Raw genomic sequence first — 27795 nt, forward strand, 5'->3', positions numbered from 1 at the left:
ACAACATGAAACCCCAAATCCTGCCAAACACCCTTTGAGCTGAAACCAGTGACCCCCCTTTCTTCCAATTTGGAAGTCCCACTGCCAAACCCAACTGTGCCGTAGCTCCCCAGACTTGAGCTCTCTACCTGATCTTGGTGGCACTGCTGGTGAAGAGTCAAACAGATCACATGAAATGTCAATTGCCACGGGACACTTGTCACCATCTACAAAATGCAAAATGAGAAAAATGAACTGTCAAAAGCTTTTTAGTGTCATCGGCACTGGAGAGAGAACTGACTGAGAGTACAAGTACCAGACACACACAGGCCTTCAACCAAACCTCAACGAGCATCTCTCCTGCCAGGCCCTGCGCAGGACACAGGATACAGAGTGGGTAGGCCTGCCCCCACCCACCCGAAGGACCTGCTTGTCCAGACAAGTGAACGAGGCTCGGAGAGGGAAGCGCAGGGCCCATGGGAGCTCAAGTGAAGGTGTACCCCTGGGAGGGAAGGAAGCGGGCAGAGGAAGGAGCACATGCCAAGGCACAGAGCTGGGCGCCCTCGTGACACCCTCAAGGAGAAGGAAGTGGGGAGCCACTCAAGGGCATTGGGTGGGGCGATGTCAGGCTGGGGTCTGTTTGGACTTCAGGAGTGAGTCTGGGGTCACGGCAATAACCCACACGAGAGCAAAGAGTGCCCTGAAGTAGGATTTGGGAGGTGATGCAGCTGAAACAATGGAGGGAGGAAACTCCCAATTCAAAGCTGTTCAAGATGATGAGTCACATTCTATCAGTTAGGGAAGTACTTTCACATCTCAACTCTCAGTAGCTGCTGGGCAGGACGGCCCTGTAATTCAGATTTCCTGGGAGAGGGGACCAACGGGCAGAGACAGGAAGTGATCTGCAGGGCATCACCCAGAGTGTCGGTGGCAGAGCGAGGACTGTGTCCAGGCCTTACAATGTCCTGCCTAGCTCCTTCCTACCCAGGCACCTCCCATCTGGGGCCAAGAGGCCCGGGGTCAGCTCGGAAGAGCTGGCCTCTGAAAGGGATCGCTTTCTGCAAAAACCTCAGTCTTTAAAGCAGAACTCTCAAACGGCCACACCTAAAAATCTTTTGCAAAGGAAGAAATGCTGCTGTCTACAGTCTAATTCTAATCTTCACTTGCAGAACCTGGAGAATTCTGCAGAGGCACCGCTGTGAATTCTGAGCACTCTCTCCTGGAGGCACATGCAGGGCTGACCCAGGACAAATTTCAAAAACAGCCAAAGGCTGTTCAAGGGCCTCACTTCAACTGTCCCAAATCTCCTTCCTGGGCATCCCAAGCACTGAATCTTTCTCCCTGCTCCAATCTCCTCATCCCAGCCCCACAATCGCCCTGGTCCTATCTCCTCAAAGCCTTAACTAAGCAGGGCCAGGAGCAGAGCTACACTTAAAAAATGGCAAGGCCCACTGCTGATGGGTGCCCCAGGCAGAGGGCGTTAATGTGGCACCTTTCCAACCCTCTGGGGTTCGCCTTGCAGGATTTTATCCTAAGAATACTGTTTAACAGAAAAAGTGTATCAATTCTGATGTTTATTAAAGCTCCAAATCAGAGACCACTTTCATAATCACCAGGGTAATGGTTTGGTGACTGACAATCATCTGAAAACAATAATTAGGAAGCTCGTGTGAAAGAAAGGGAAACATTTATGATGTAATATTGGGCAAAAACAAATGACACAATGGTACAAAATCAGTGTGAACATTATAAATTCATGCCTAATTTGATTACTAAATGAAGAGACATGGAAAAGTAAAAAATTATTATTATTATGTAACCATGAAGGATTTTTTTTTTTTTTTAATATTGTCATATCATCTTTTTGGGTGAAATTTTAAAATCCTTACCAAGGAGAAACCCATGAGCCAATTACTGTAAGTTCTACAGCTGGGTAACTAGGCGCTCTTTTGAGAGATTTTAACTTTTTCTTTTTTCTTTTTTTTGGTCTTTTTGTCTTTTCTAGGGCTGCACCTGTGGCATATGGAGCTTCCCAGGCTAAGGGTCTAATAGGAGCTGTAGCCGCTGGCCTATGCCAGAGCCACAGCAACACAGGATCTGAACCGTGTCTGTGACCTCCACCAGAGCTCACAGCAACGCCGGAACCCTAACCCACTGAGCAAGGCCAGGGATTGAACCCGCAACCTCATGGTTCCTAGTCGGATTCACTGAGCCACAACGGGAACTCCGATTTTAACTTTTTTCACTAAAGGCAACAAATGAGATTTCCAATCTTGGTAAAGCTAAGTACAAACTTTTACACAACACTTGTTCATAAAGCACGCTGACACGCTGACATGCTTGTCCCCCTGGACAGGGCATTAGGACGATGATCCCCAGACACCTGAGGCCCCAGAAGGCAAGTGACGCTCCAGGAACAGCACTGGACTTGGAGCTGGAGCTGATTTCTAGCTCCAGCTCTGCCTCCTACTTGCTGTGCCACGTTGGGCAAATCCAGTGCCCTCTCTGGGTCTTAGCTCCTTCATCCAAAGAGCAAAGAGGATGGCCGGGCTGATGGCTTTGAGCTGGAACACCTGCCAGTTTACGGCCAGCCTCAAGCAGGGAAAGGGGGCCAAGGAGGGATGGGAGCCCCATCTGTCCTCTTCCTGCTCCCCACACGGCCTCTGCAGGGCTAGACAAACAAACCCTCAAGCAAATGCCAGTTTTCAGCTTTTCAGATCCTGAGACATGGACAGCCAGAGGAAGATTTTCTTTTCAAGGTGTAAAGGGACTAAAAAGGGTTTTCAGCAGTGGGGTGATGTGGACAGGACTAAGTGGATGGAGGGAGTGGGACTGGAGGCCGTGAGGGCAGCTGGAAGCCCAGACTCCAGCTCCCTGAGAATCAGCAGGCCCCAGACGGAGACAGCACTGTTTTGCCAAAGGTGACAGCTAATTAGTGGTCGGGTCCCAGGCTCCTAGGCTATGGCAGGTCTGCTGTCAGTGGGAAGGCATCTCCATGGGGCAAGGCCAGGACTCAGAAGCTCACAGACACACAGGGCAGCATTTCCAACAGTGAGAAGGGGCAGGGCCGTACCGGGCTTGTTCTGCTGCAGGGGCCGCTCGGGGGCAGACAGGGTCTGGAGGCCCAGCGTGAGCACTGCTTCCTGGGCCTTCTGCCCACCCCTTGCCAGCTGCTCCTCCAGCTTGCTCTGCAGCGTGCTGTTGGTTTCGATGCTCCTTTCCAGCTGTGCCCGCAGAGCTTGGATCTCCGTCAGGAGGCCGTGCAGGTCACCTAGAGGGTCCTGCCCCCTCCAGCCTTCTCCGGACGTCTCTGCCCTGGCCTCTGTGAACACGTGCAAAGGGAAACCTTGACACTGTCCACTGCCAAAGGGTCGGCCATCAAAGCCAACTGGGTGCCTTGAACCTCCCCTTGAACCACCACCGCCCTCCCCTTCCTAGGAACTAGGTACAACTGAAAATAACAACTTGACTTTAAAAACAAAAATATTGGCAGACTTAATTGCTGCTATTCCACACGCTAAATAAGAGCTGGAAATTAATTTTCACTTCTGACCATAAAAGCCTAGCAAATTGCACACCAAACCCTGGAATTATGTCTAGTAGTAATAAAATCTATTGGGGCTGGAATTATAGAATGAAAGGGGCTGATTTTAAGAGCCATGGTATATTAAAAAGGCACAACAGCAAGAATAAGAACAGCAACTTGAAGAGAAAATGAAAGCTGAGAGGTGACCCTTTTCTAGAAAACTTTCAATAGGGAGAAACCAACTGGAAAATTAGTTTAAAAAAAAAAAAAAACCCACCACACCTCCAAATTGATTCTAAAGCATTAGCGTCTATAGTCAAGTCACTCTGATCCGGGATCTCCCAGGATAGAGGGGACCAGGGCCACCACTATCTCCAGAGTGATGCACGGATTATCTGCTGAATGAATGGGCAAAAAGAAACATCACTAGCAGGAAAACTGTAATAAAAGTTATTTCTTGAGTGTCTACGACATGCCAGGTACTGTGCTAGGGTGCTCTTAATACATGACCTCATTTAATGTTCACGACCATACAGAACAGGTATTAGCAGACATGCTTTTATAGAAGAAGGAACAGGCCCAGGGCAGTGAGGCAACCTGTCGACCAGCCTGGACATGAGGCAGGGAGAACCCAGACAGACCTCGCCGGCCCAACTCCAGAGCCTACACCTTTCCAAGGAGACTCGGCCAGAGATCTTGCCTCCGAAATGGCCTACCCTACCCTGGAGGCAAGCTGGGGGTATCAGGACAGAAGGCCGGCCTGCCGTCCAGGTGAGCTCATGGGTCCCCGTACCTCGCGGTCTCCTGTGTTCTTCATCCAGCTTCTCATACACCTTCAGCTCCACCCGGAGGGACTGCAGTAGCTTGTCGTTCTGTGACAGCTGCTGCTGCCTCAGCTTCGCCTCCTCCTGCATCCTGAAAAGACCCCAGTGCCCGGCGTCAGGAGAGGTTGGCTCGCCAGCAGGGGCCTTACTGGAACCCCACAAGGCAGCCGGAGAGTGTGGGCAAGAGGGACAGGCAGGGTGGAGAGTGCCTGTCCCGGCTGCTATTTTCTGGGAGCCCCTGTGGCCCAGCGCTGTACATAGGTCACCTCATACCATCTTCACAGACACCCTGGAAGGTGCGTGCTATCTAACCCTCAACTCATGGCTGTGAGGATGTGAAGCTCAGACAGGTTACATCTCACCCAGGGGGACACTGCTTAGGAGAGAAGCCAGGATTGTGTGATGGCAAAGACAGCAAACCTGCAAATCATCGCACCACCCTGGGGTACCGAGAGTGATATAGAAACTAAGAGTGTGGGGCATTCAGAGTTCCCATCATGGCTCAGCAGTAATGAACCTGACTAATGTCCATGAGGACGCAGGTTCAATCCCTGGCCTCACTCAGTGGGTTAAGGATCCGGCGTTGCCGTGAGCTGTGGTGTAGGTCGCAGACGCGGCTCAGATCTGGCATTGCTGTAGCTCTGATTCAACCCCTAGCCTGGGAACCTTCATACGCCATTGGATGCAGCCCTAAAAAGACAAAAAAAAAAAAAAGAGTGTGGGGGATTCAAGAGTGCCGACAGGAACCACTGAAAGCATGAGGGACAAGGCAGGGCCTAAGGAGGGAAGACAGAGGGTCAGACTCAAGTCATTCCTCTGCACTCAACCTCCACAACTGCCTGGGTCACTCCGCACAAAACCAAGAGCGAAGAGGTCCTCACCAGGGCGAGGAGGGCCACCGTGACTCAGCCTCCGGCCACCGGGCCTCCCACTTCCAGCTGCACTGGCCTCCTGCTCGGCCCTGCACAGCCCCGGACACCAAGGAAAAGGATCTTCGCTCAGGTACCTGCAGAGCTCCTGCCCTTGTGCCCCACAGGCCGCTGCTCCAATGGCCTCTTTACAGAGAGGCCTGCCCTGAGCCCCTGGATGAGCAGAGCAGCCCACCCCCAGGCCCAGCCTCCTCACTCAGATGACTGCACTCCCTGTATTTCAGTCCCATGAGTGTCATGTGCCATCCCTGGGCACCATGGCAGGGCCAGGAGACCTGGGGGACCCTGACCACTACCTGCTCAGCTCGCTGCGGCCGTGGCTGATCTCCTGGAGCTGCCGCCGGTTCTGAGCCTCCTTCTCGTCCAGCTCCCTCTGCAGCCTCTCGTTCTCGCCCCTCACACAGGCGAACTCTCGCTGAAGGTGCTCCAGGTTCGCTGTCTTCCTGGAGAGGGACTCACGCAGCTTCTCGTTCTCCTTCTGTTTATCTGCCCGCAAAAAAAGCGCCACAGAGAAGAGACACCGTTTGTTTTTTCCAACCTTATTACGCAAATCCGGCACTTCAGCTGGAGCACTCCCAGCATACAGAAGAGAACAAGATTTAATCTGGCGTTTATGATTGGGCATTCCAATTATCTCATGCATTTTGGGCAGATAAATCTGTCAACATCAAGGCTGCAGATTAAACGTCACTGGGACGAAATGGGCCCGTTTAATTTTCCATTAAATAATGCGCCGTGCAAACCTAGTTACTTCTCCTTCACAGGGCAAATGGTGGGTAGAAATTAGAGACAGAGGCGAGAAACAGGGCCCCCAATCGCTAGCAATTGATGTGGGGAAGTTGGAAAGCCTCCCAGGGAGGCCAGCAGGGCTGTGCAGAGGGCACCTTGGCTGTCACTGTAGCCTCTCCTGAAGGATGAGCAACACCCAGGCACAGAGACAAAGGGTCAGGGGCACGGCCGGGAGGCAGAGTGGCATGTTCCAGTGGGACCCTTCCGCTTACCGACCCCACGGCCTTAGGGCAGCCTCTTCCCTCTCTGTGCCTCGGTTCCTCACATGCGGCTGAGCAGAGCTGAGCTACTACACGTAAAGACTCCGCAGGGGTCTCATGGTCCTCTGAAGGCTGCCAGTGCTCCCCGGCAGGCTGCTGGCCGTGCTGGAGGTGGTGACGGCTGGCGTGGCCACAGCGTTAACTGCAGGCCTTACCTGGCAACCTCCCCGTAGATCATCTTACTCTGCTTAGCAAACCTCCTGGGAGGAAGTTTTCTCTCCATTTTCCAGATAGGACGCAAAGGATCAAAGAGGCCAAGACTCCACCAAGGTCCCACAGCCAGTAAGTGGAGGAGCCAGGATTCAGACTCAGACTTTCTTTTTTTGTTGTTGTTTTTTTTGTTTTTTGTCTTTCCAGGACCACACCTGCAGCATATGGAGGTTCCCAGGCTAGGGATCAAATCAGAGCTGTTGCTGCCAGCCTACGCCACAGCAATGCCAGATCCAAGCTGCGTCTGCAACCTACACCACAGCTCCCGGCAACGCCGGATCCTTAACCCACTGAGAGAGGCCAGGGATCGAACCCACAACCTCATCGTTCCTAGTCGGATTTGTTTCCACTGCGCCATGACGGGAACTCCCAGACCCAGGCTTTCTAATTCCACTCTTAACCATGACACGATCATCTCTGAGGAAGCTTCCTCCTCTTCCCTCAGACCACAGCCACGCCAAGCTTCAGTAACTCCTGACTGCTCCCTACTCTCACTGCCTCTAACCCCTAGGCCTCTTTCTATTTAAAATGCCTAGCTCTTCCGAGAGTTCCCATTGTGGCTTGGCAGTAATGAACTTAATTAGTATCCATGAGGTTATGGGTTCGATCCCTGGCCTTGCTCAGTGGGTTAAGGATCCGGCATTGCCAGGAGCTGTGGTGTAGGGTCAGAGATACGGCTCAGATCATAAGTTGCTGTAGGCCGGCAGCTATAGCTCCGATTCGACCCCTAGCCTGGGAATCTCTATATGCTACAAGTGCGGCCCTAAAAAACAAAAGGCCTGGCTCTTTCAAACTTTAGGTACCTTGGCTAATCCCTACTCATATTCCAGACCCAGCTCTTGAAAACCAGCCTCCCCTGGGTCAGGATGCCTTCGCCAGGGTGCTGCAACCCCCAGCCTTTATCATGGCTAATTCTCACCCTAGCCTGCCATGGGTTGCCTGACTGTCTTTCTCCTCAGACCATGAACTCCTGGGGGAAGGAACCAGGTCTCATTCAATTCTACACCAGAAATCTACACAGGCTCTGATACAGAAGAGGAGCCAGGAAATGCTTGCCAAATGAATGATTTGCAGAAGCCCCAATTTCTTCTCTTAAGCTAATAATCAGTACCAGTATCCTCTAATGAAAGGGGGATAAGCTGCCCCAAGTTCCACCACAAGCCAATCAAGTCCTCAGGCCTCAGTTTCTTACCTATAAAATAGGACTAATTATAATGTCATTCCAGAAATTAAGTATTGAGAGAAAATATAAGTGAAAGCTCCTTAGGGGCTAAACTCCAAACAGAAGGAATTAAAAGAAGGGATCTTTAATAGAAATACTGGGAGTTCCCTGGTGGCTCAGAGGGTTAAGGAACTGGCATTGTCATTGCTGTGGCTCAGGTTCAACCCCTTGCCCTGGAACTTCTGTACACCTCGGATGCAGCCAAGAAAAAAAAAAAAAAGAAAGAAAGAAATACTAGAAAAACTTTCCTGCTGGTAGGAAATCTCTGAAATTTTGGGAGTGATATGATATCCAGCCCTTCTCACTTCAACTGTGAACTAAGATGAGTGAGAGGTAGATGTACAGAGGGGAGGGTGACAAAGAAAGCCTTTAATGGGGCACTGTGCTGTGGGCTTTATGGTGTTTAGTTGTAACAACAGTCCTCTGAGGTATTCCTGTTTGACAACTAAAAATACCAAGGTTCAGAGAGGTTAAGCAACTGGCCCAAAGACACAGAGCCATGGCATTTGAACATAGGTTGGTCGAACTCCAGTGCCTGCATTCTTTCCACACCAAGGAGGGCTGCGGGGCTCCAGGCAGCAAGCGGCTCTAGTTTTTACCTCTGGATCCTTTAGCAAGCATTGTATTGAGGGCCTGGTTCTGCTTCCTCAGGAAACGTATTTCTGATGTCAGAGAGTTATGTAGCTCTGAACCAAAAGCAAACATGTTTGAAGAACCTATTAAAAACACACATAAATGAAAATTTATAATCTCGAGGCCCATACACAAGAATGGAACTTTCTAGAAAACAGTTTTAAATAATGAGAAAACACAACACACAATGAAAATTAATCCTGCGAATTATACAAGGCATTGTCAGAGTCCAAAGGGAAATGAGAGTGAGCTTGGAAGAGGAGGCAGGAGGCAACATCTTACCTGACCTCAGGATGAAAAAAGGAGGAGCTGAGCTGGCAAGAGAGTGAGGGTGAGTGGATGACAGCATTAACCTCCACGGATTTCTCTCCTGGGGTCCCAACCCTCAAGGGACATCGCCACTGAGGCAGTGCCCAGCTCCTCTTCATCTTCCTTCCTTCCCCATCCAAGCCCGCCCTCCCTCCCATCTGTAGATGGTGCCACTACATCCCTAACCCGAGCTGGAAACCCAGGAGCCAGCCTAAATGCCTCTCTCCCGACCTGCCCAGTCAGGCAATCACGACTGAGGACTCCTCCTCCAAAGAGCCCTGGACGCTGGCCTAACACGGTCCCACTCAAGGTTTTTCTGCTCAAAAACATTTGATGGCTCCATCACTGCAAAAGACAACCAAACAAACCAAATACAAGGTCCACACTTCAGATCTTCATTATTTAGCTCCAGTATCTTGGCTGACCCCACTCCCTCTTACCCTAGACCTTGGTGCCCTCAAATTCAACCAACCAGAGCCACTCCGTGCCCCAAACATCCCATGTGGTCACACATCTCTGCAAAATGACATGTTCCCTTTGCCTAGAATGCCTAGCACCTGCTTTGCCAGTCCAAATCACATTCATCTTTCAACTCTTGGCTCAAACTCACTGCCCCTAAGTGTGTACTAAAAACATCAGGCTCAGAGTTCCCGTCGTGGCTCAGTGGTTAAGGAATCCGACTAAGAACCATGAGGTTGCGGGTTCGATCCCTGGCCTTGCTCAGTGGGTTAAGGATCCGGCATTGCCGGGAGCTGTGGTATAGTTCACAGATGCGGCTTGGATCCCGCGTTGCTGTGGCTCTGGCACAGGCCGGCGGCTACAGCTCCGATGAGACCCCTAGCCTGGGAACCTCCATATGCCGCGGGATTGGCCCTAGAAAAAGAAAAAAATAAAATAAAAAGACAAAAAAAACCCCAAAAAAACAAAAAACATCGGGCTCTCAACTAGACAGACAGGGTCCGAGATCACTTACAAACTCTGCCTGTTTTCCTCATCCGTGACCACCTGCCCGGGCCATTGCCTATGTGCTGAAATCCCAGCCCCTTCCCCCTGCCGCCCCAGCTGGAGCTTCTGACCTCTGCCCACATGTAGCGGTCATGGTCACGCGGCCCTCTGGAGAGCGTCCGCCCTGGGCGAGGCGCTTCCCGCACGTGGCAGGCAGATGCCTCGCTCGTTGTCCTCACTGCGTCAGTCTCCTGCACTGCAGAGCCCAGGTGCCAGACACCTGCTCTCCCAGCCTCCTGGGTGGCGAGAACCCGGCCATGTGCCGCTTCTGGTCGATGAGACCTGACAGGAAGCCTGCAGGGAGCTTCCGGGAAAGATCTTCCACCCGGAAGAAAGGAGGACAGGGAGGAGCAGGGCCCACGCTCTTGGGGACTCTGTCCTGAGAGGCTGGGACGCTGATCATCACAGCAGCCACCCATCACCGGGACTAACCCCAAACCCGGCTACCAATCAGGCCGCCTTCTGACCTGCCTCTGGGGTTCCTGTTTTGTAAGAAAACAGAAATCCTCACGGTTTACACCAGTTTTTGCTCATATTCCGTTATCTGCAGCTGAAAGCAAACTGGTCCACAACTGATTCCCTGTCAGCATCATGTCGCCCAGAGGCCAGAGTCCATACTCTTTCCACTCTACAAGCACTGCCTTTTTCTCATACTAATGATGCACTTATCACAATGTCTTTTTTTTTTTTTTTTTTTTTTTTTTTTTTTTTTTTTTTGTCTTTTGTCTCTCTTTGTTGTTGTTGTTGTTGCTATTTCTTGGGCCGCTCCCGCGGCATATGGAGGTTCCCAGGCTAGGGGCTGAACCGGAGCTGTAGCCACCGGCCTACACCAGAGCCACAGCAACGCGGGATCCGAGCCTTGTCTGCAACCTACACCACAGCTCACGGCAACGCCGGATCGTTAACCCACTGAGCAAGGGCAGGGACTGAACCCGCAACCTCATGGTTTCTAGTCGGATTCGTTAACCACTGCGCCATGACGGGAACTCCACAATGTCATTTTTTAAAAAAGAATTCACGTAGGTCTCTCCCCACCTTCTTCCTCTACTCTCCCCTGTGAACCCTGGTGTCTTTCAGAGACACCTGGGTTTGAATGGTGGCTCTGGCTTCTCAGCTGCGTAACTTCCTAAGCCTCTATTAAGTCAGTAAAAATGATGGATGTTACTGTTACTGCCATCACCACTCGTATTACTATCATGACTGACGACAGGCTGGAGACGAAATAGGACCGAAGAGTGATCTAGACGAACAGGAAAAATTCTACAGGGGTCTACTCTGACCACAGCTAAGGCGGTCACTTTTCAAAGGAATAATCAGGCCAAAGAACAGTTTCTGATAAAGCCCTGAGCTAGCAGCGTCCACTCTTGGCACTAAGAGGCCTGTCTTCCCCCTGAATGTCCTCACTATAAGCTCACATAACTGGTGACAAGCTGGAAGATCTAACACGTAAGATGACAGTTTTTAACAATATCCCACCTTAACATTACAAGGAGCCCTGCCTTTCTCAAACCTGCTCCGGAGATGAACATTTCACAGCAGGGGGCAGGCAGAACCGCTATTATTTCTTTGTCTTTTCAGGGATTGTGACAACATGGTGAGAACAGCATGTCTTTCCACCAGCATAAATACTTTATGAATGCCTTTTTGTAAACCTTCCCATCAGAGCGAATTACTCTCCAGAGCAATTGCCTGCTCCATTGTAGCTGGTGGCCATTTGAGCCCCCAAATAATTCTATAATTGGATTTGCCGGGGAAAATGTAAAACAGAATGAATCTAATTCAGGCATTACCAAGAGTGACGGTGATAGGCCCAGGCGTGTATTTCTTTCCTGTGTTTGATGTGACTAATAGCTCAGATTAATCAATTTCCCTGGGAGTGAGAGGGACAGGATGCGGGATGGGAGGGGGTTGGGGGGAGCAAGAGAGGGAGGGGGAGAGAAAGACAGGGAGGGGAAGAGACAGGGAGGGGAAAAGAGAGGGAGAGAGAGAGAAGGCGAGAGGTGGGGGTTGGGGGGAAGCAGGGGAAGAGAGGGAGAGACAAAACCATTTTGTGTACCTTGCAAACCACAGCATACACAGTACTTTGGAAGGATGTCCTAGACTGGTGGCTGTGATGGGCTAGAGCAATGAGTCTGGACTAGGAGTCTGGACATGCAGGTGCTGCCACTGACCACATCTTTTGAGAAGTCAGTTATCTCATCCCTAGAAGCAGCAGTGCCATGCATGCCCGCCCCTGCAGAGCTGGGCAATGTTAAACTCACAGCATTACACAAAATAAAACTGGTAACAGTGAAGAAAACCACCTTCTTTGAGTGAGGTGCTATTCATAACGTTGCCTCGTTTACTCTCACGACAACTCTGTTTTACAGAAGAATGAAGCTTGGGAGGGGGCGGTGGCTTGCCCAAGTCACAAAACTAAAAATCAGAAGAGCTGGGTCTACACCCAGGCCAGTCCAGCTCCCAACAAACCTGGGCTTTTCCTGCTGCACAGAGCTGCCCTCAAGACACATTCGTCCTGGAGTGAGGGCGTTCTCTTTGGAGCAATTAGGAAAGATGCTCCAATCGGACTAGTCAATGGAAACAGGAAGAGAGGAGGGATATAAAAGGTCCTACCTTTCGGGTGAGTGAAGGAGAGAATAAGAGCGTACATTTGTATCTGCAGTAAGACTGTGAGGATAGAGCAGAAAACAAACAAAAGTGGGAGGAGAGACGTGAACAGGATTAATGGGTACAGGATGGAGATATTAATTTTTGAACCATGTGAATGTCTTACTTGTAGAAAACACATGTGTTGCGTTTTTCATGGAAGAATATTCCACGCAGAGCTAAGTGTGGTTATGGGGGAACACTGGTGACCTCGTGACTGGCATGTGCACGTTGCCAGATTGCTAAAGTGCCAACACTTTTCGAATCCGTTATTGACAAAAAGACAAAAACACTGCTTTGTTTTATGTTATCTATTTCACCACAGCTTCTATAGTCAAATGAGGCACCAACCACAATTCAGGACGTCAGAGGCTGGGGAGATTCCTCCAGTGACCAGAAACGAACATTTCTCGTGTACCTACTTCGTGCCAGGAGCTGTGGGGCACCCCCACTTAAATTAGAGCAGTTAATTCGAATCACCACAGAACAAAGTGGGAATTATTTATCCCATTGAAGAGATAAATGACGGTAACTGAGAGTCAGCAGGGTAAGTGCGGTCACCTTGGAGAGAGGCAGCAAAGTCAGGATCTGAACTGAGATCCCTCCGGCCCCAAGTCCAGAGTTCTTCCCGAGACACAGACCCACACGACGCCGACCCAGGCGCAGGCCTGCCCCGCCTTTGGGACGGTCCTCCTCACCTGGATCCAATTCAGGCCCTTGTCGCTCCAGCTGTCTCCGCAACTTCTCATTTGTTTTAATAGATTCTTCTAAGCGTTTCCTCAAACTTCGAATTTCTTGGATGTGTTCCATTAGTAAGTCTACAGGAAGGAGGGCGTTTTTAATTTCAAGTCTGAAGCCCCCAACACAGTGAATAATTTATAGATTATGCAGTGATCTTGAAATTCTAGACAGTATGAAGAGAGTCCTTCCTAGGCGTGGGGAGGCTGGGCTATTGCCCCCAGCCCCCAGACGGTCTGCAACGATCTCTGAACCCTCCTTGAAGGAGGTACTTTACATCACATGCAGAAATTATCTTCCATACAATTTTAATGCTAACTCCAACACAGCCTTTTATTCTTCTAAGTATCAAATATTAATTTAAAAATCCTCCTTATGGTAAAACTAAAAGATCACTTTCAAGTCCGCTTGAATTGCCTGAGAGTTGATTAGGCCACCTTCATAACACATTCAGATATTTTCGAGACTAATTCTTTGGAAGGAATATTTTATCCAGCTATCATTTACTAATTTAAGACTTAAAAACAAAGCAAAACAATAACCCCAGTGCTAGGGAGAAAGGTAGGCAGGATACTCTCAGGAGCACATCCTGTTAGCCTGAGTATCAATGTGTATGACTTGGGGGGCTGCTTATATCATCAGCCTTGGAAAGGTTCTTTCCAGTGTCTTTCACCAAAAAATTCTACTTCTAGCAACCTACTTAAAAAGATCACTGGTAGTTCCCTGGTGGCTCAGCAGGGGAAGGATCTGGCATTGTCACTGCTGTGGCGTAGGTTTGATCCCTGGCCCAGGAACTTCCACACACTGCTGGTACAGCCAAAAAAAAAAAAAATAAATAAAGGGATCACCAGAGATGATGACAGTCACTTGCTGAAATACATGGAAATCACTTATTAGCACTATTTATAATAATCAGAACTGAAAATAACTCGATTAAATTAACTATGTGACATCCATTATGATGCAGTATCACTGAGCTATTAAAATTATATTATGATGGCCATATAATATCATGGGAAAAAAGAGATGCAAAATGGGTTATTCAGCATAATCACTACTCTATTAAAAATCTGCAGACAGGGAAGACACAGATACACAAAAGAAGGAAATGCACCTCGATATTAACAGAGGTTGCCTTGGGTGGTAGATCTCAGGCTTCTCAAAACTTTTTCATTACATCTTAACATAATGAACAAATTTTCTCTATTTTCTAAAATGAGCATGCATGATCTTCTCTGCCTCTGCCACATCTCCTTTAGTAAAGAAAGAAGGACACGCAGTTCCAATCCAGAGGTAGGTTTCTAGAACCAGTGTTTAAAGCATAATCACGTTAAGCATCCACAGGCAAAACTAATGTCTTTAATTCATCAATTAGGGTATACTCAGTATGTCTTGGTAATGTTTATTTTAAAACATTATACTAATGTTATGACCCAGTTTTAATTCCTCCAAAATGACTTTCATTTAAAAGTAGCACAATGTTACAGATCTCTTCCTAATTAAAGAGTAATTTTGCCATGAATTTGAATGTTTATGAGATGACTTAATTCCCAGATCTTCAGCTATCTCCTATTAATGCCAGAAGTGTGGCAAGTCATTTGGTGGCCTGAGGACCCTGTCTGATACACTGGCACCGCAGTCCCGCTCCCGCCTTGCAACCCTGTGAATTGCCCGGCGGCCGGGCAGGTCTGAGTGAGTCAGGGACTTATCTGCTCTGACTGCAGCCTTCCTTGCTGGTGTATCCACGCTACATGAGGCCGGCTTCTGGGGGTACAGACGTTCAGCAGCCATCAGTACAACTCATCTCCTACTGAGGCTGCCCAGGAGCTGGAAGCATAACTTGGGCTTCAGGAAACATTCCCGGTTGAACTGGACACCACGTATTAATTATGCAGCCCTAACTGGGCAGAAGGAAACACTATGCTTGTCTTAATAACCAGGGAGAAAAATAGCTGTCTGCCTTATAATAATACCCTTCTGACAAATGCTGGCCCTTTAAAACCATAAACCCTGCAAGAAGCAACTGCCAAAAACAACAGTATACATATATTTTGCCTAGTAGTTCCAATGTATAGAATCTAGGTTAAGAAAATGCCCTGAAATGAGGGGAAAGCTTCATGTCCGAAGACCCCTGCAGCACTGTTCCCAACTGGGAAATTTTAGAAAATGACTTAAATGCTGAGCCACAGGGGAACATAAGGATAACTGCAGTTGAGCCATGCAGCGGACTGGTCTAAAGCCACTGCAAATGATGTTATGTAACAACAAGTCAGAAAACGTATGATATAATGCTAAGCAAAATAAGGACAAGTACTAAATTCTCTCTCTAGTCAGATTAAAAATGTGACAAAAGGAAAAACAGATGCAGACCAAAAATCTGAAGAGAAACAAACCTCCCAAAAGCTAACAGTGGGTTAATGAGAAAGGCCAAGGGCACTCTGTCTCCCTTCAGAAAAGTGCCTGGTAACCCCCTTGAGAAGCCCAAGGTCACGGATCCTCAGAGGAATAAGAAATAAAAGAGATGCCTACATGGTTCTACACTAGAAACAAACCAAGGTTGTGGCGGAGAGTGAAAAAAAGAGGGGCAGGCTGGGGGCGGAAGAGGAAGTGCCTAGTGGTCCCAGTACCACGGCAGGAGGGATGGCAAATACTCCAGCCAATGCTCAGGCTCACTGCGTTGTAAGCCCCGCCCCTCCGGTCCCTGACACCCTCCGGCTACAAAGAGCAGTGGAAGGTGGCACCAGGGATGGGGAACCCATTCATGGTTCTCTCCTAAACTGGGAGAGGGCAGATCATTGAGTCAGAAACAACTGAGAGAAACACAGAAACCGCAGAGGGATAAGGCCAGAAATCCAAAGCAAGCACATCCAGGTGACTGGCTGCTGAGGAGCCCAAGTGATACCTGAGTTACTTCCAAGGAGTATCCTTCATGCTGAAGTATGTTTACAAACTGTGCTCCTCGGGGCCCTGAGTATCCTACAGGAACCTCCGGGGCCACCACTGGGAGAAAGGCTCCATGCCTTCGGAAAATGTATCTCCTTTATGTATCTGCTATATCTTTTATAAATTCAGTTTCATCTGGAAAAAAAGGGCAGGGTTCTGTCGCTAAAAAAATATTTAAAAATTTGAAAACCCTTGTTCTATGTCATCAGGCGTCAACACAGGGCTTTTAACAGGAAGGTGTCTGATTTTTTTTCTCTGGGTCCATCCCAGGTGCCTTGCAAACAACCCCCTGGAAGAAAGGAGAGACCAGAGAATGCCAGCTTTGGCTCAGAGTCTATACCAGAAGTCAGAAAACTCTGGCCCCTGGGTCAAATCTGCCTACCACCTATTCGGATAAACAAAGTTTTACTGGAACCTGCTCACACTTGTTCGTTTATGTATTTTCTATGGCTGCTTTCTGCTGCAATAGCACGACTGAGTATCAGTTCCAACAAAGACCATATGCTCTGCAAAACCTAAAATAATACTAGCTGGAGTTCCCATCATGGATCAGTGGTTAATGGACCCGACTAGCATCCATGAGGACATGGGTTCAATCCCTGGCCTTGCTCAGAGGGCTAAGGATCCAGTGTTACCGTGAAATGTGGTATAGGCTGCAGAAGCGGCTCGGATCCCGCATTGCTGTAGGCCAGTGGCTATAGCTCCGATTCAATCCCTAGCCTGGGAACCTCCATATGCTGCAGGTACAGCCCTAAAAAAAGACAATAAATAAAATAATATTACCTTTTACTGGAAAACGTCTGCTTATCCCTGCTCTCCTGCTTTGGTCTGCACCATCCCTACCTAACTCGCCATGGAAGGTAATCAAGACTGCAGAATCAGAAGAGGGAAAGGGGAACTCCGGGGCAGCTGTGGCCATGGGAGTCCGACTCTGCCAGCTGAGCCCGTGGCTTTATCAGAGGCAGGACAAGGGGCTGACCCAAAGGGCCATGGATCACACTAAAGAGAGACACAGCAGACACAGGGAATTCAAAATCTCCAAACGGGGGTTAGGTACTCCAAAGCCAGGGTCTTCAGAGTGACACAGTCTTAGGAAGAGCTTGAAAGAAACAAGAGGAAACTGACCAGGCCCTGGCACTGATACACAAGCCCAGTGCTTTCCCACCTGCCGCTGCCAGATGAGCAAGGAAACAGCAAGTCACGTAACAAGCCATCGTGAAGAAATAAAAGTGACTTTCGCCCGCTCACCAACACTTTCAACAACCGCAGCTCTCCCTGGTCATAAATGATGCTCTGAGCGACCCGCCTGGGCCCTCCCTGGATCTCCTCTCATCCGATAGCTATTCAAACGTCACCACACTCGGCTTCAGGGTAGTGACTAAGGCAAGATGGCAAATCACTGTTCAAACCAGGGGATCTCAGCTGCGTTTATGACGCTTAGTAAAGCCTGGCTTACCTTGAGAAGAGTTGCTGGCCAGGACCGAAATCTTCTCGATCTCACTGTCCGGCTTCTGGTCCCAGGAAAAGGAGGACTTCTCGGACATTTCCCAGTCAGACAGCGCATGAGAGGCTGAGGGCGCCGGAGACTCAGGGAGAGTGTGCTGGGAGCTTAAGTTGTCTTCCTCAGTCCTTGACCATTGGGATTGAAAGAGAGATCATTTTCCACACTAAGATCCCACACCAGGACCGTGACTTAAGAACACTTAGGATGAGTGGCCCTTTGTAATTTACCCAGATATGCAACACTGTTCTGGAGCCCTTTCCTTTCCCTAGAGCACTTCTTAGCAAGGGCATCCTACAAACCAACCAAAAAGGGGGCTCAGTGAGCTTGAATGTGGGGCCAGTGAAGACAGAGGAGCTCTTTCTGGCTCAGGGGGGCGGGACCCCGAGAGAGGGAGTGAGTCAGCAGCAGCTGTTTACCAGATGGCTGCTCTGTCCCGGGCACTTAGCACATGCTCTCTGCCGTGGACCTCACACCCTCTGAAGCAGGGTGAACGGAAGCACATCATAAGCTCACTCGCTGTCTTGCAGCTTGTACATGGCAGAACGCACATCTAAATCCAGGTCTGTCTGCTGCCAAGGCCCCAGGAGTACATGGGGGGCCAACCCAGACCCATAAGGAGGACTTAGGGATTCAAAGATCTCGAAACCCTCATGGTCTTCAAGCAGGTCCCGATATCACCATTTAGGCGATCATCTGGTCATTAACCATATTTCCCAGGGGTCACCTAAGTCAGGAAGGCACCCTGAATTCCATGAAAAGCCTACGTGAATCTCCATTATAGATAAGCTCCTTAATTTAAGCTCCTTTTTCTCCCGCTTTTTCCTATTACTTCTTGTCTCATTATTCATGAGCTCAGACAAGAGCAAAGAACTCAAAAGCTGCAACGCATTCATTAACAGGTAAACACCAGATGCAACTTTGCTCAGACAGCGTGATGGATGCGCGGGCTTGCCGCCGCCTTGCAAAAGTGCAGAATGGGCCAAGGGCACCCTTTAATTAGCTTAGGAGTGACCCGTGTGAGTGCTAAGCCTACAGCTGAAAATGGTAGAACAGAAGGGAAAGAGACAAACCTGTCAGCAACAGGAAGGCTGACGCATGGCTGCGGAGGCTACCAGAGGCTCCCGCCTCCTTCCAGCTCATTCTCCAAGCAACCAGCTCGTCTTCCAAACAGCAAATCTGATCATGTCTAGCCCCAGCTTACCCTCCTTCAAAGACCCCCCTCTTCCTGTAGAAAAGATGTGGGCTCTTAATGAAGCATCTGAGGACCAGCACAAGTCAGCCCTGCCCACCTCTCCAGCCTCATGTTCCTTGCACCAGCCACGCTGCTCAAAGGGGCCACACGTCCCTCACCTTGAGTGAGGACACTCTCCCAAAAAGCCCACCGTGGAGCCTCACCCATCAGATCTCAGTTAAGACTACCTTGACCCGGGAGGCCCTTACCGCCCTCTCTGCAGCCTGCCGATGGGATGGGATCCGTTATTATCAGGATGGAGGTGGAGGGCTGAACACGGAGGGAATCTCTAAGAAAACCCCGGAGGGAGAGGAGTATTTCCTCTAAACCTACAAAAGCCCTGATTAAAATGTCCTCCCGTGAGCTGTGATACCTCCTGCCTGCTCACTCTAATGGTGCCAATAAAATCGAAAACTCTGCATCCCAGGCCGGGCTCTGTTTCTTTATTTTGTGCCCAGGAGCCCAAAGGGTCGCTGCTCCAAAGAAGGAGACGTCAATAGCACTAACAACGGTCAGAACCTTCAACTAGGCAACAGAGCAGGGCTGGACCCTGACGTTCCCAGTCGGCCGCAGACCCAGGTGAAGAGTGTCAACAATCCACTTATTCCATGAACGTCTTTTACGTTCCAACCACATGCGGAACCGTTAGGGCTAGAGCAGCCATACATTTATTAAAGACCATCTATGCCCTCCAAAGGCAATGCAGAATAAACACTGCCTAAGAGCCCAGGGGTTGGAGTTCAACCGATACAAGTTCAAGTCCCAGCTCTGCCTTTTGATGGTAAGTATGCAACTCTGACCCTCAGGCTCCTCATCGTAAACTGAGAACAATAACGCTCACCTCGGAGGGTCAGTAATAAAGGATGAGAGTGCCTAGGGCAGCAGCCGGCACACATTAACACCTAGTCAATGCTCTCTCCTTACCTCTTTCAAGGACTTCTGGGTGTGGAAGAGAAAGGTGGAAAAGATTGTAATCCCACGAGGTAAGCGCCAGAGTGTAATTATGTGCCACGTGCTGCAGGAAGACCCACTGATCCCAGAGTCCGGAACAGATGGGGGAGGGTGTGTCAGGGAGAGTATGGTCCATTTCCATGTGAATGGACCCTGAGGAAGGATTTTTAAATTACAAGAGGAAGAAGGCAGAGGGCAGAGCTTGGGCACAGGCAATGTCTGGAGACCAATCAAAAATCAGTTAAGACTGAAGTGCGAGGTACATGACGGAAAAGCAATGTGGGTCAGGCTCAGGCGTCTGGAATTCATCCTGCAGGTACCCAGACACCAGAGGAATGTGTCATCTGGGTCAAATCACCCAACAGAAGGATGCCATGAGCAGCCTACAAAGACTGCAGGCCACAGAGCATGAACTCCAGGTTTGGTATGACCGTGTCAGTTGCATAGGTGTTTATGCTTTATATACAAGATGCAGGGAGCTAACAGAACAGGAGGGAGCCGGCAGACACACCCACCCCGCAAGGCCTTGTGACCAAATGCTACACACTCACCTCTCTCTCAGCTCCTTCTGGGTGTTCATTTCCACTTCACCGGATTTTCCTGGAAGCAGAAATAACATTAAGAAGGAAAACATTTTTTTTACAGCACTCCCTAATAATTTCTTGTTCATACATTTGCAGAGGCCCAATTCCACTTGTCTCACAGTCCCGGACGTTTAAAGCAGGATTACCAAGAACACTCAGACCACAGGCTTTCCTTTGTCACTGCTCTGGCGCTAGTTCCAGGACGGTGACAGCACTGAGTCCCAAAAGCAATCACCAAGGTGATGCTGGGTGTAGCTCTTCCTCCTCCTCTAAACCTCTGATACTAACAGAATCCTGCTCATGACAGGAAACGGGCAAGAGAATCAAGGACAAAAGGATCCCATTGTCCACGGACCCAGCACAGACGTGTCACTGGCTCCTCTCTGTTCTTTCTCCGGTGCATCCTGACCTGACATGGGTGATGCTGTACCAGGACCTCATGTTTCACCCTGTATTTTACTATGTGCGTTCCTCTTACCATCCCGGCTTTAGAAGCATCGTGTTTCATGAGTACATAAATATTTCCTTGGAGGCGGACATGTACCACTTTCTGCCAGTTCCCTGGCTGACATCTAGGCCACCCCCAATTTTTCACTTTTATAAAAAAAAATAAACATCTTTGTGCGTACAGCTTTATCTGCATTTAAATGACTTCCTTCAGAAAGGCTCTCAGAAGGGGGTTTACTAGGAAAAGGAGGCTATGAGTGCAGCTGGAAAAGTTGGCGACCGCAGCAGGGGAATGACTACAAGAAATGACGAAAGAAAACGAAGCTCAGGATGCGGCCAGGGAAGACGCTCTGCTCCCTGCGAGTCACTGTGCGCTGGGTCAACGGAGCGGATGAGCCCAGATCTCAGAGCGATGAACAACTTTCTTTTCAAAATACCTTAGGACTCTGGAAATTGCAGACTGGGATGAGCTCTTTAAAGAAATGAACGTGTGGCTAAAGAAATAAAAACAAACCTTCTACAGCTGTACTGGAAAGTTGAAACTATAATCAAACTGCCCTCGCATGTACCATTTTCAAAATACTCCCAAAAGGAAAAGTTCTCAAACACACAGTGCAGAGGAAAAGATCCCGGGAGACAGGCACATTTGCTTCGTGTATTGTGTTCCCACCCACAGACTCCCGAGGCCGCAGGGTAGCCGCCTCCCCACCCACCAGGCTGGCCGCTGGGCACCCAGGGCCTGTCAACACGCCGAGAGCTGGGGAGTCACGGCCACTCAGGGCGCTGTGGGCTCCGGGCCCTGAGGGGGGTTCCTTGGGAGCCACAGCAGCCCTACGGGCACAGAGTCGGGACCTCCGTTTTAAGGGGAAGATGTGGAAACGCAGGAGGCTGCATGCTCCCGCTCTCCCACTTGGCTCAGTTCACACCCCACCTACCTGACTGCACCTGCGGGTAAGCCACAGACACAGAGACAGTCTCAGAGCTGCCCAACCACGAATCCACGTCCCCATCCTCTTACTTCCATCCTGACCTAGAACTGGCATGATATTCTGGCTCCCCAAGAGGCAGGGAGAAGTGGACAGGCCCGCACCCCAGGGGATGCTCTGAGGGCTCTGCTCTCTGTCCTTGCATTCCTCTGCAAGGGGGGAGCTCCATCACGAACACCTGACTGGAAGCCCCAGACTGCGGACTGCCGTGGACAGGCTCAACAATCATCTTCCACTAGTCCCCCTTCCACCACAGAACTCTTTAAACACAAATGACAAACTGTTCCTGTGGGATTCACAAGGAGATTGGCACAACTGGCGCACTGAATTTCTGGGTGGACTTTGCCTTCACACAGGTGACAGGGTACTTTGGTCAGGCTATTCCAGAAGCGTGGGAAGCACACCATGGAAACACTGCTCCCACCTCTCAGGCTAATCTTACTGATACACCTGAGAGCTGGGGAGTATGCAGCAGGCGGTGGTGGGCTTCATCTTCCCACATGAAAAGACATCGGATTACCCACTAACACATCTCAACAAGCAAGGGAACCATGATGCAGGGCAGCCTTGTTGCGGATGGACCCCCCCTTCAGTCTCCTCCCCACACTGACCCCTCTGTACGTGGCCACTGCGTGAGAAGTCTTTTTTGAAACACTGCTCCCTTGCTTGAAACCCATCAATCGTACAAAATTAAGTTCAAGCACCAGAGCCAGGCACCTCCTACCTGACCCAAGAGTCTCTTCCTTTCCATCTCACTGGTAATTCATATTACATATTTACAGTTATCCTCCCAGGTGCCTGCGCCAGACGCAGCGACTACAGAGACGGATGAGGGGCCTGCCCCCAGTGAGTTCACAGCTGAGCGGGGATGGTGGGCAGTTACACAACAGCGCTGGGACAAGGGGAGCCTGGGTTACCGTGGGAGGACATGCGGAGGAAACAAGCACGACCCAGCCTGGACCGTTCAAGGATTCGGAGGAGGTGACAAGGGATCTGTATCTCTGAGGCAGGAAAGAACTGTTATAAAGGTAAGGAGGCTCTAAAGCCTGTGGTGGGGGGTAGGCAGGTTCCAGGGCTACTTGGGCGAGAAAGTCGTCATTGTACTGGACGGCCGGGTTCACTAGGATGACCGTAGCTGGCATGCCCCATTCTGCCTCCTAAAATACCCTCCTCACCAACCATGAACCCTTCCGGTGCAGAACACTGAGCTCTGGAATCCTCCCCCACCCACCCACCCCCGGGAGCTCCCCTTCAGAGTTCACAGGGGCCCCCTCCCAGCTCAGCTGTGCCTGCCAGAGTCAGAGGCCATTTAATCCCAGGGTGCCCCAGAAACCCCAGAATAGGGTCCATGCCACAAAAACTCTCAGCACTGTCACCAAATCCTGCTTGGGCACCACACGCCTGGCCCCTCCAAGGCTAGGAGGCCAGGACAAGGCCCCCACCTTCCAGGAACTTGTGCTCTGAAGAACTAAAATGTGCCTCCAAGAAATCAGAGCTGTCACCTCCCAAGCTCCCACTACTGGCCAGGCAGGACACCAGATGCCAATAACTCTGCCAGCCAGCTGCTACTGCCTCACAGAGGCCATCGGACCCTTAACTGAAGAGCTGGGATTTGAACTCCAGTCTCTTTGGCTCCAAAGGTTCTGTTCTCCCCATCCCAGCACGTGGCCTCCATCTCAAGGCCGGATGTGATGCCGCCTGCGAGCACCCAACAACCCAGACACAAAGAAAATGAACAGATTTGCTTTTACTTGGAGTGAACAAAGGCAGCTTCCTGGTGGACGGGTGGAATTCCCAGAAGCAGGGAGGGAGTAAATGCCTTCCAGAAAAGGGCTGATTTGAACAGAGTCCCAGAAGTGAGGAAATGCAAGGTCAGGCCCGAGGACACGCTTGACCAACACACCCAACGAGACAGGAGTGTGAGGAGCAGGACAACAGAGGGGTCAGGAGGTGAGGCTGCAGAAACGAGCTGCCCGGGCTCAAATCCAGACTCAGCCACCTCCTGGGTGACCATGAGAAAGTAAATTAACCTCTCTGTTCCTCATTTAATAAATGAGGCTATGAGGAATTCCTGTTGTGGAGCAGCAGAAACAAATCTGACTAGGAACCATGAGGTTGTGAGTTCAATCCCCGGCCTCGCTCAATGGGTTAAGGATCCGGCGTTGCTGTGAGCTGTGGTGTAGGTCACAGACACAGCTCAGATCCCGTGTTGCTGTGGTTGTGGTGTAGGCCGGCAGCTATAGCTCCAATTTGATCCCTAGCCTGGGAACTTCCCCATATGCCACTGTGTGGCCCAAAAAAAGGGAAAAAAATAAAAAATAAATGAGGCTATGAAATAGTACCTCCTCATAGGCCGAGAACAATGCTGGGCACACACCAAGCCCTGAAGAAGACCAGTCTTCCTCATCGTTTCTCCTTCCCCACTGCCATCGCTGTCATTATTTTTCAAAGGTTACAGGGCTGGAAAAGGCAGACTGTGGGAGGCCTTGAAAGAAATGGATGCTTTAGATTCATCCCTGTAGGCAAAGGAGCGCCAAGGGACCGGGACAGCGTCCTCACCGAGGAGAGGGACTCTCTTACACGCCTCCTCGGAGCTTACTCAAAAGAACCTAAAGACAGAACGCCGTCTTCCTGATTTACACCTCTGGTCTTGGGAGGTACCACGGAAGAGGGTATGGTAGAAAACCCGGTGGAGTTCCCGTCGTGGCGAAGTGGTTAACGAATCCGACTAGGAACCATGAGGTTGCGGGTTCGGTCCCTGCGCTTGCTCAGTGGGTTAACGATCCGGCGTTGCCGTGAGCTGTGGTGTAGGTTGCAGACACGGCTCGGATCCCGCGTTGCTGTGGCTCTGGCGTAGGCCGGTGGCTACTGCTCCGATTTGACCCCTAGCCTGGGAATCTCCATATGCTGCGGGAGCGGCCCAAGAAATAGCAACAACAACAACAACAAAAAAGACAAAAAAAAAAAAGAAAGAAAACCCAGGCCTCAACACCAGTCCTTGATCTGTGTGGGGGTCTCCGCCCACTTTGAAAACCTAAAAGTTACAGACCCTCACCCCAGAAAAGCGCCCATACTCACAAACTCTCGTGGGGTTCCAGACCCCTAGTGAAACTGCCAGCTCTAATCCTTAAAAGGATTTAGAAAGCACATCATCCTACTTCTTGCGTCCTACCAATTAAAGATTCTTCAGGAAATTGCAAGGATATGCACAAAGATTCCAATTCAGTCTTCCATAGAAGAGCCCCAAACTGGAACCAACGTAAACGTCCATCTAATGGGGAATGATTAATTATGGTACGTTCACACAAAAGAATGCTCCGCAGCCACTAAAACCTACACTGTAGATTAACATTTGTTCTCTATAATTGAACGAAGGGAGAGGCCACAAATTGTCCTACTTCTACCAAAAATACACATGCGTATAAAAAAGGTCTGGAAAGTATAAACTCCAGGGTGTTCATGTTTTGCTGTATAAATGATGCAATTACAGGCGTGCTTTATCTGTTATTTCACAATAAATATGTACTGCTTTGAATTAATAAAAAAAAGGCTACATTTAAATTTTTAAAGAACTCACAGGGTGCAACTACCTCAAATATAAAACTACTTTATAGTAACCTCATCTCATAATTCAGGATCCAGACTCTTTAGACCGCATCCCAGAAAGACCCAGCTCTGTTAAAGACCCGGGGACTTTTATGCCGTTTGTAGAAGAAAATTAAGTTCTGTGTTTGTGTTGTCTGCTAGGTCTGAAACGCTTTTGCTTCCAAAGGCCACAGGAAACAAGACGTGAGATCTCCATGGACTTGTTCAGGTAAATAACTTAAAAACTATATCGGGGGTGCAGCTGGGTGAGGGCGGGCATCTGATGCCAGAGGCCATCTCTCCCAGCCTCCCACTCCCAGGTTAAGGGCTTGTAGGAAGAAAAGAGACAGGAGGAAAATGCCTTGGGCCAGGAAGACACAACTCTATCTTGAGGACCCACTTTATACCTCCAATAGTAAAATGGAAACTAGCTTATTTGGAAAACCTTAGCCGGAAGAAAGTGGATTTCATAAAGATGGAAAAAAGTCAAGTGCTCCCGGGTCCTGGCCTTCAGAGATCCCGGAGGCTGGTACTAGAAAATCACCCTGCAAGGTGCCTAAGTTGTTGGGCCTTTTAAAAAATGAAGAAAAAAACATGCCCTGGGCCCAGAAGGCCAAACTAGCCCCCGTTCTATCTCAGCATCACCCTGAACACATGTGGACCTTTGAGGACCATCTATGTGTATGTCTAAAGGCACAAAAACTGATGTCAAATCCTGGTTCTGTCAAGTCAGGTGTGACCTTGAACAGCTGAGCTCCCTCCGTTAAGCCCAAGTTCATCACATAAAACAAGCTGATCTGAGAATGAAACCTCCAGCTCACAACAAGTAGATACTAGTAAGCACTCAGGCTCAAGGGCAATGCAACCAGCACTGTGCCAAGGCCTCAGGTCCAGGATTTAACTCGATCCTGACAACTTGCTTTGATTTTGAGCAGAGAAAGGTCATGACCTGACTTTTGTAAAGACCACTCAGACCACGTGGAAATGGACCACTGCGGGACGAAGGAGGAAGTGCAGAGGCCAGAGGAGAGGACTGCAATCGGCCAGGCGAGGTGAAGGCAGCCACCTGGAGCCGGGGCGGCAGCGAGGTGCTGCAGGCCGCTCAGATTCAGAATATACGCCAAAGGCAGGGCTTCAGAGGGGCAGCCAGGGAGCCAGGAGGAAGAACTGACTCTGGGCAGAGTCTTTTTAGGAGCCAAGGGAGGAAGGGATTTCCCCAAGGAGCAGGGACCAACCACATCCACTCTCACAGGGTTAGGAGAGACTATAAATAATGAGTGTGTAGGTATGTGTGCATGTATCTATCTAGAAAGAGAGAATTACAAAGCAAATATGACAAAACCAATGAAGCGGATAGAGGGTATAAGGGAGCTCTTTGTTGTCTCAAAAACGGCAATTAATGCAAGAACATCTATTAAAGCACTGAGCACACAGTCAATGTTGAGCAAGGTTTTTCTTCATCCTGCCTCTGACCACCTCTGAGCTGTGAATATTTTTTTTTAACCAATGAAAGCACGGGTTTTCTTGTTTGCTTGTTACTGCCAACATTTAAAACCCATGAGTTTTCACCCCACAAACCCTGGTTTCCATCTTCTCTTAAAAACTCAAAGGAAATGGCAACCACGTGGCAGTGTCTCACCAGTCCGGCCCCTCACACGTCTCTACTGGCGCCCCAGGCTTGGAACAGTGCAGACCAACCACGTGGAGGGAAACAGAGACCAGAGCAGGGGGCAGAAGGTGAGGCCACGGAGTGAGTTCCTCCTGGGCCCCTCCAGGAAATCCTGCATCAATTCCTCGCATGTCTTAAGACTTACCCTTGAGAAACAGCTTTTCCAGTTGCTCGACCAGCTCTGCACATTGATTCAGCTGCTCCTGGAAACCCTCGGCCACGTAGCAATCCACGTCACTGGCCTGCAGCAGCTCCTCAAACGCCTTAATCATGGCGGTCATGTGCTGACGGTAAGCGACACAGATGCCATGGCTGTCCTTGATCTGCTGTCGCTGGACAGAGAGCTCCCTGGCTTGGGCCTGAACTAAGGAATCATATCTGATGAAAGGGGGAGAAGAAAATGCTTGGACCATTTTAGAATTGAATTTCTGTGACCTTAACACTAATTGGAAAAATGACAGAGCACAATTTTGAAAAGCCTGCAGCTGTATATAAGTATATACACTTCCAGAAAAAGTGAAACCGTACAAGGTCACTCCTCCTTTGATTTCAAAACAGCCAGCAAATGCTGGAACAAAGGTTCTTCTGCAATATTTTTAACCTTATGAAGCCCCCAATTAAAGGACAGATTGGCAAGGACTCAGGAGAACAATTAGTTTCCACACACTCTTCAAAAATACTACTGTGAACTGTAGAAACAAGAGCTTCAAGGGTCAGGGGACCCACCGCAAATTCTCATGAAGAACAAAAAAAGTCTAAGGCAGGAAAACAAAAACAGGACTCTCTCAACCCAAAGGTCAAACAGTAATCATAACCCTGACTACC

General features: G+C 49.6%; 1 protein-coding gene across 14 annotated transcripts in view; it reads right to left on the reverse strand.

The window, feature by feature from the left end:
* Positions 1-27795, reverse strand: part of CDK5RAP2 (CDK5 regulatory subunit associated protein 2) — a 183032-nt gene that overhangs the window by 12824 nt on the left and 142413 nt on the right. For 11 of the 14 annotated variants that reach the window (XM_084994140.1, XM_084994137.1, XM_084994116.1 and 8 more), the window contains 9 exons: positions 27116-27348; positions 20251-20299; positions 17470-17642; positions 13031-13150; positions 8339-8455; positions 5555-5744; positions 4299-4420; positions 3053-3301; positions 129-206 (listed from right to left, as the gene is read on the reverse strand). In XM_084994140.1, coding sequence (XP_084850266.1) covers positions 129-206; positions 3053-3301; positions 4299-4420; positions 5555-5744; positions 8339-8455; positions 13031-13150; positions 17470-17642; positions 20251-20299; positions 27116-27348 — 1331 coding nt within the window. Of the gene's footprint in view, positions 1-128; positions 207-3052; positions 3302-4298; positions 4421-5554; positions 6780-7222; positions 8456-13030; positions 13151-17469; positions 17643-20250; positions 20300-27115; positions 27349-27795 lie in introns of those variants that run through there. The other 3 variants (XR_014826137.1, XR_014826135.1, XR_014826138.1) reach the window with 3 other exon arrangements.

The sequence above is a fragment of the Sus scrofa genome, chromosome 1 (genome assembly GCF_054392235.1).
Source record: "Sus scrofa isolate SSC_HxYL_T2T_F1_AM1 chromosome 1, Sscrofa_HxYL_maternal_Yorkshire_Landrace_v2.0, whole genome shotgun sequence".
Lineage (NCBI taxonomy): Eukaryota > Metazoa > Chordata > Mammalia > Artiodactyla > Suidae > Sus > Sus scrofa.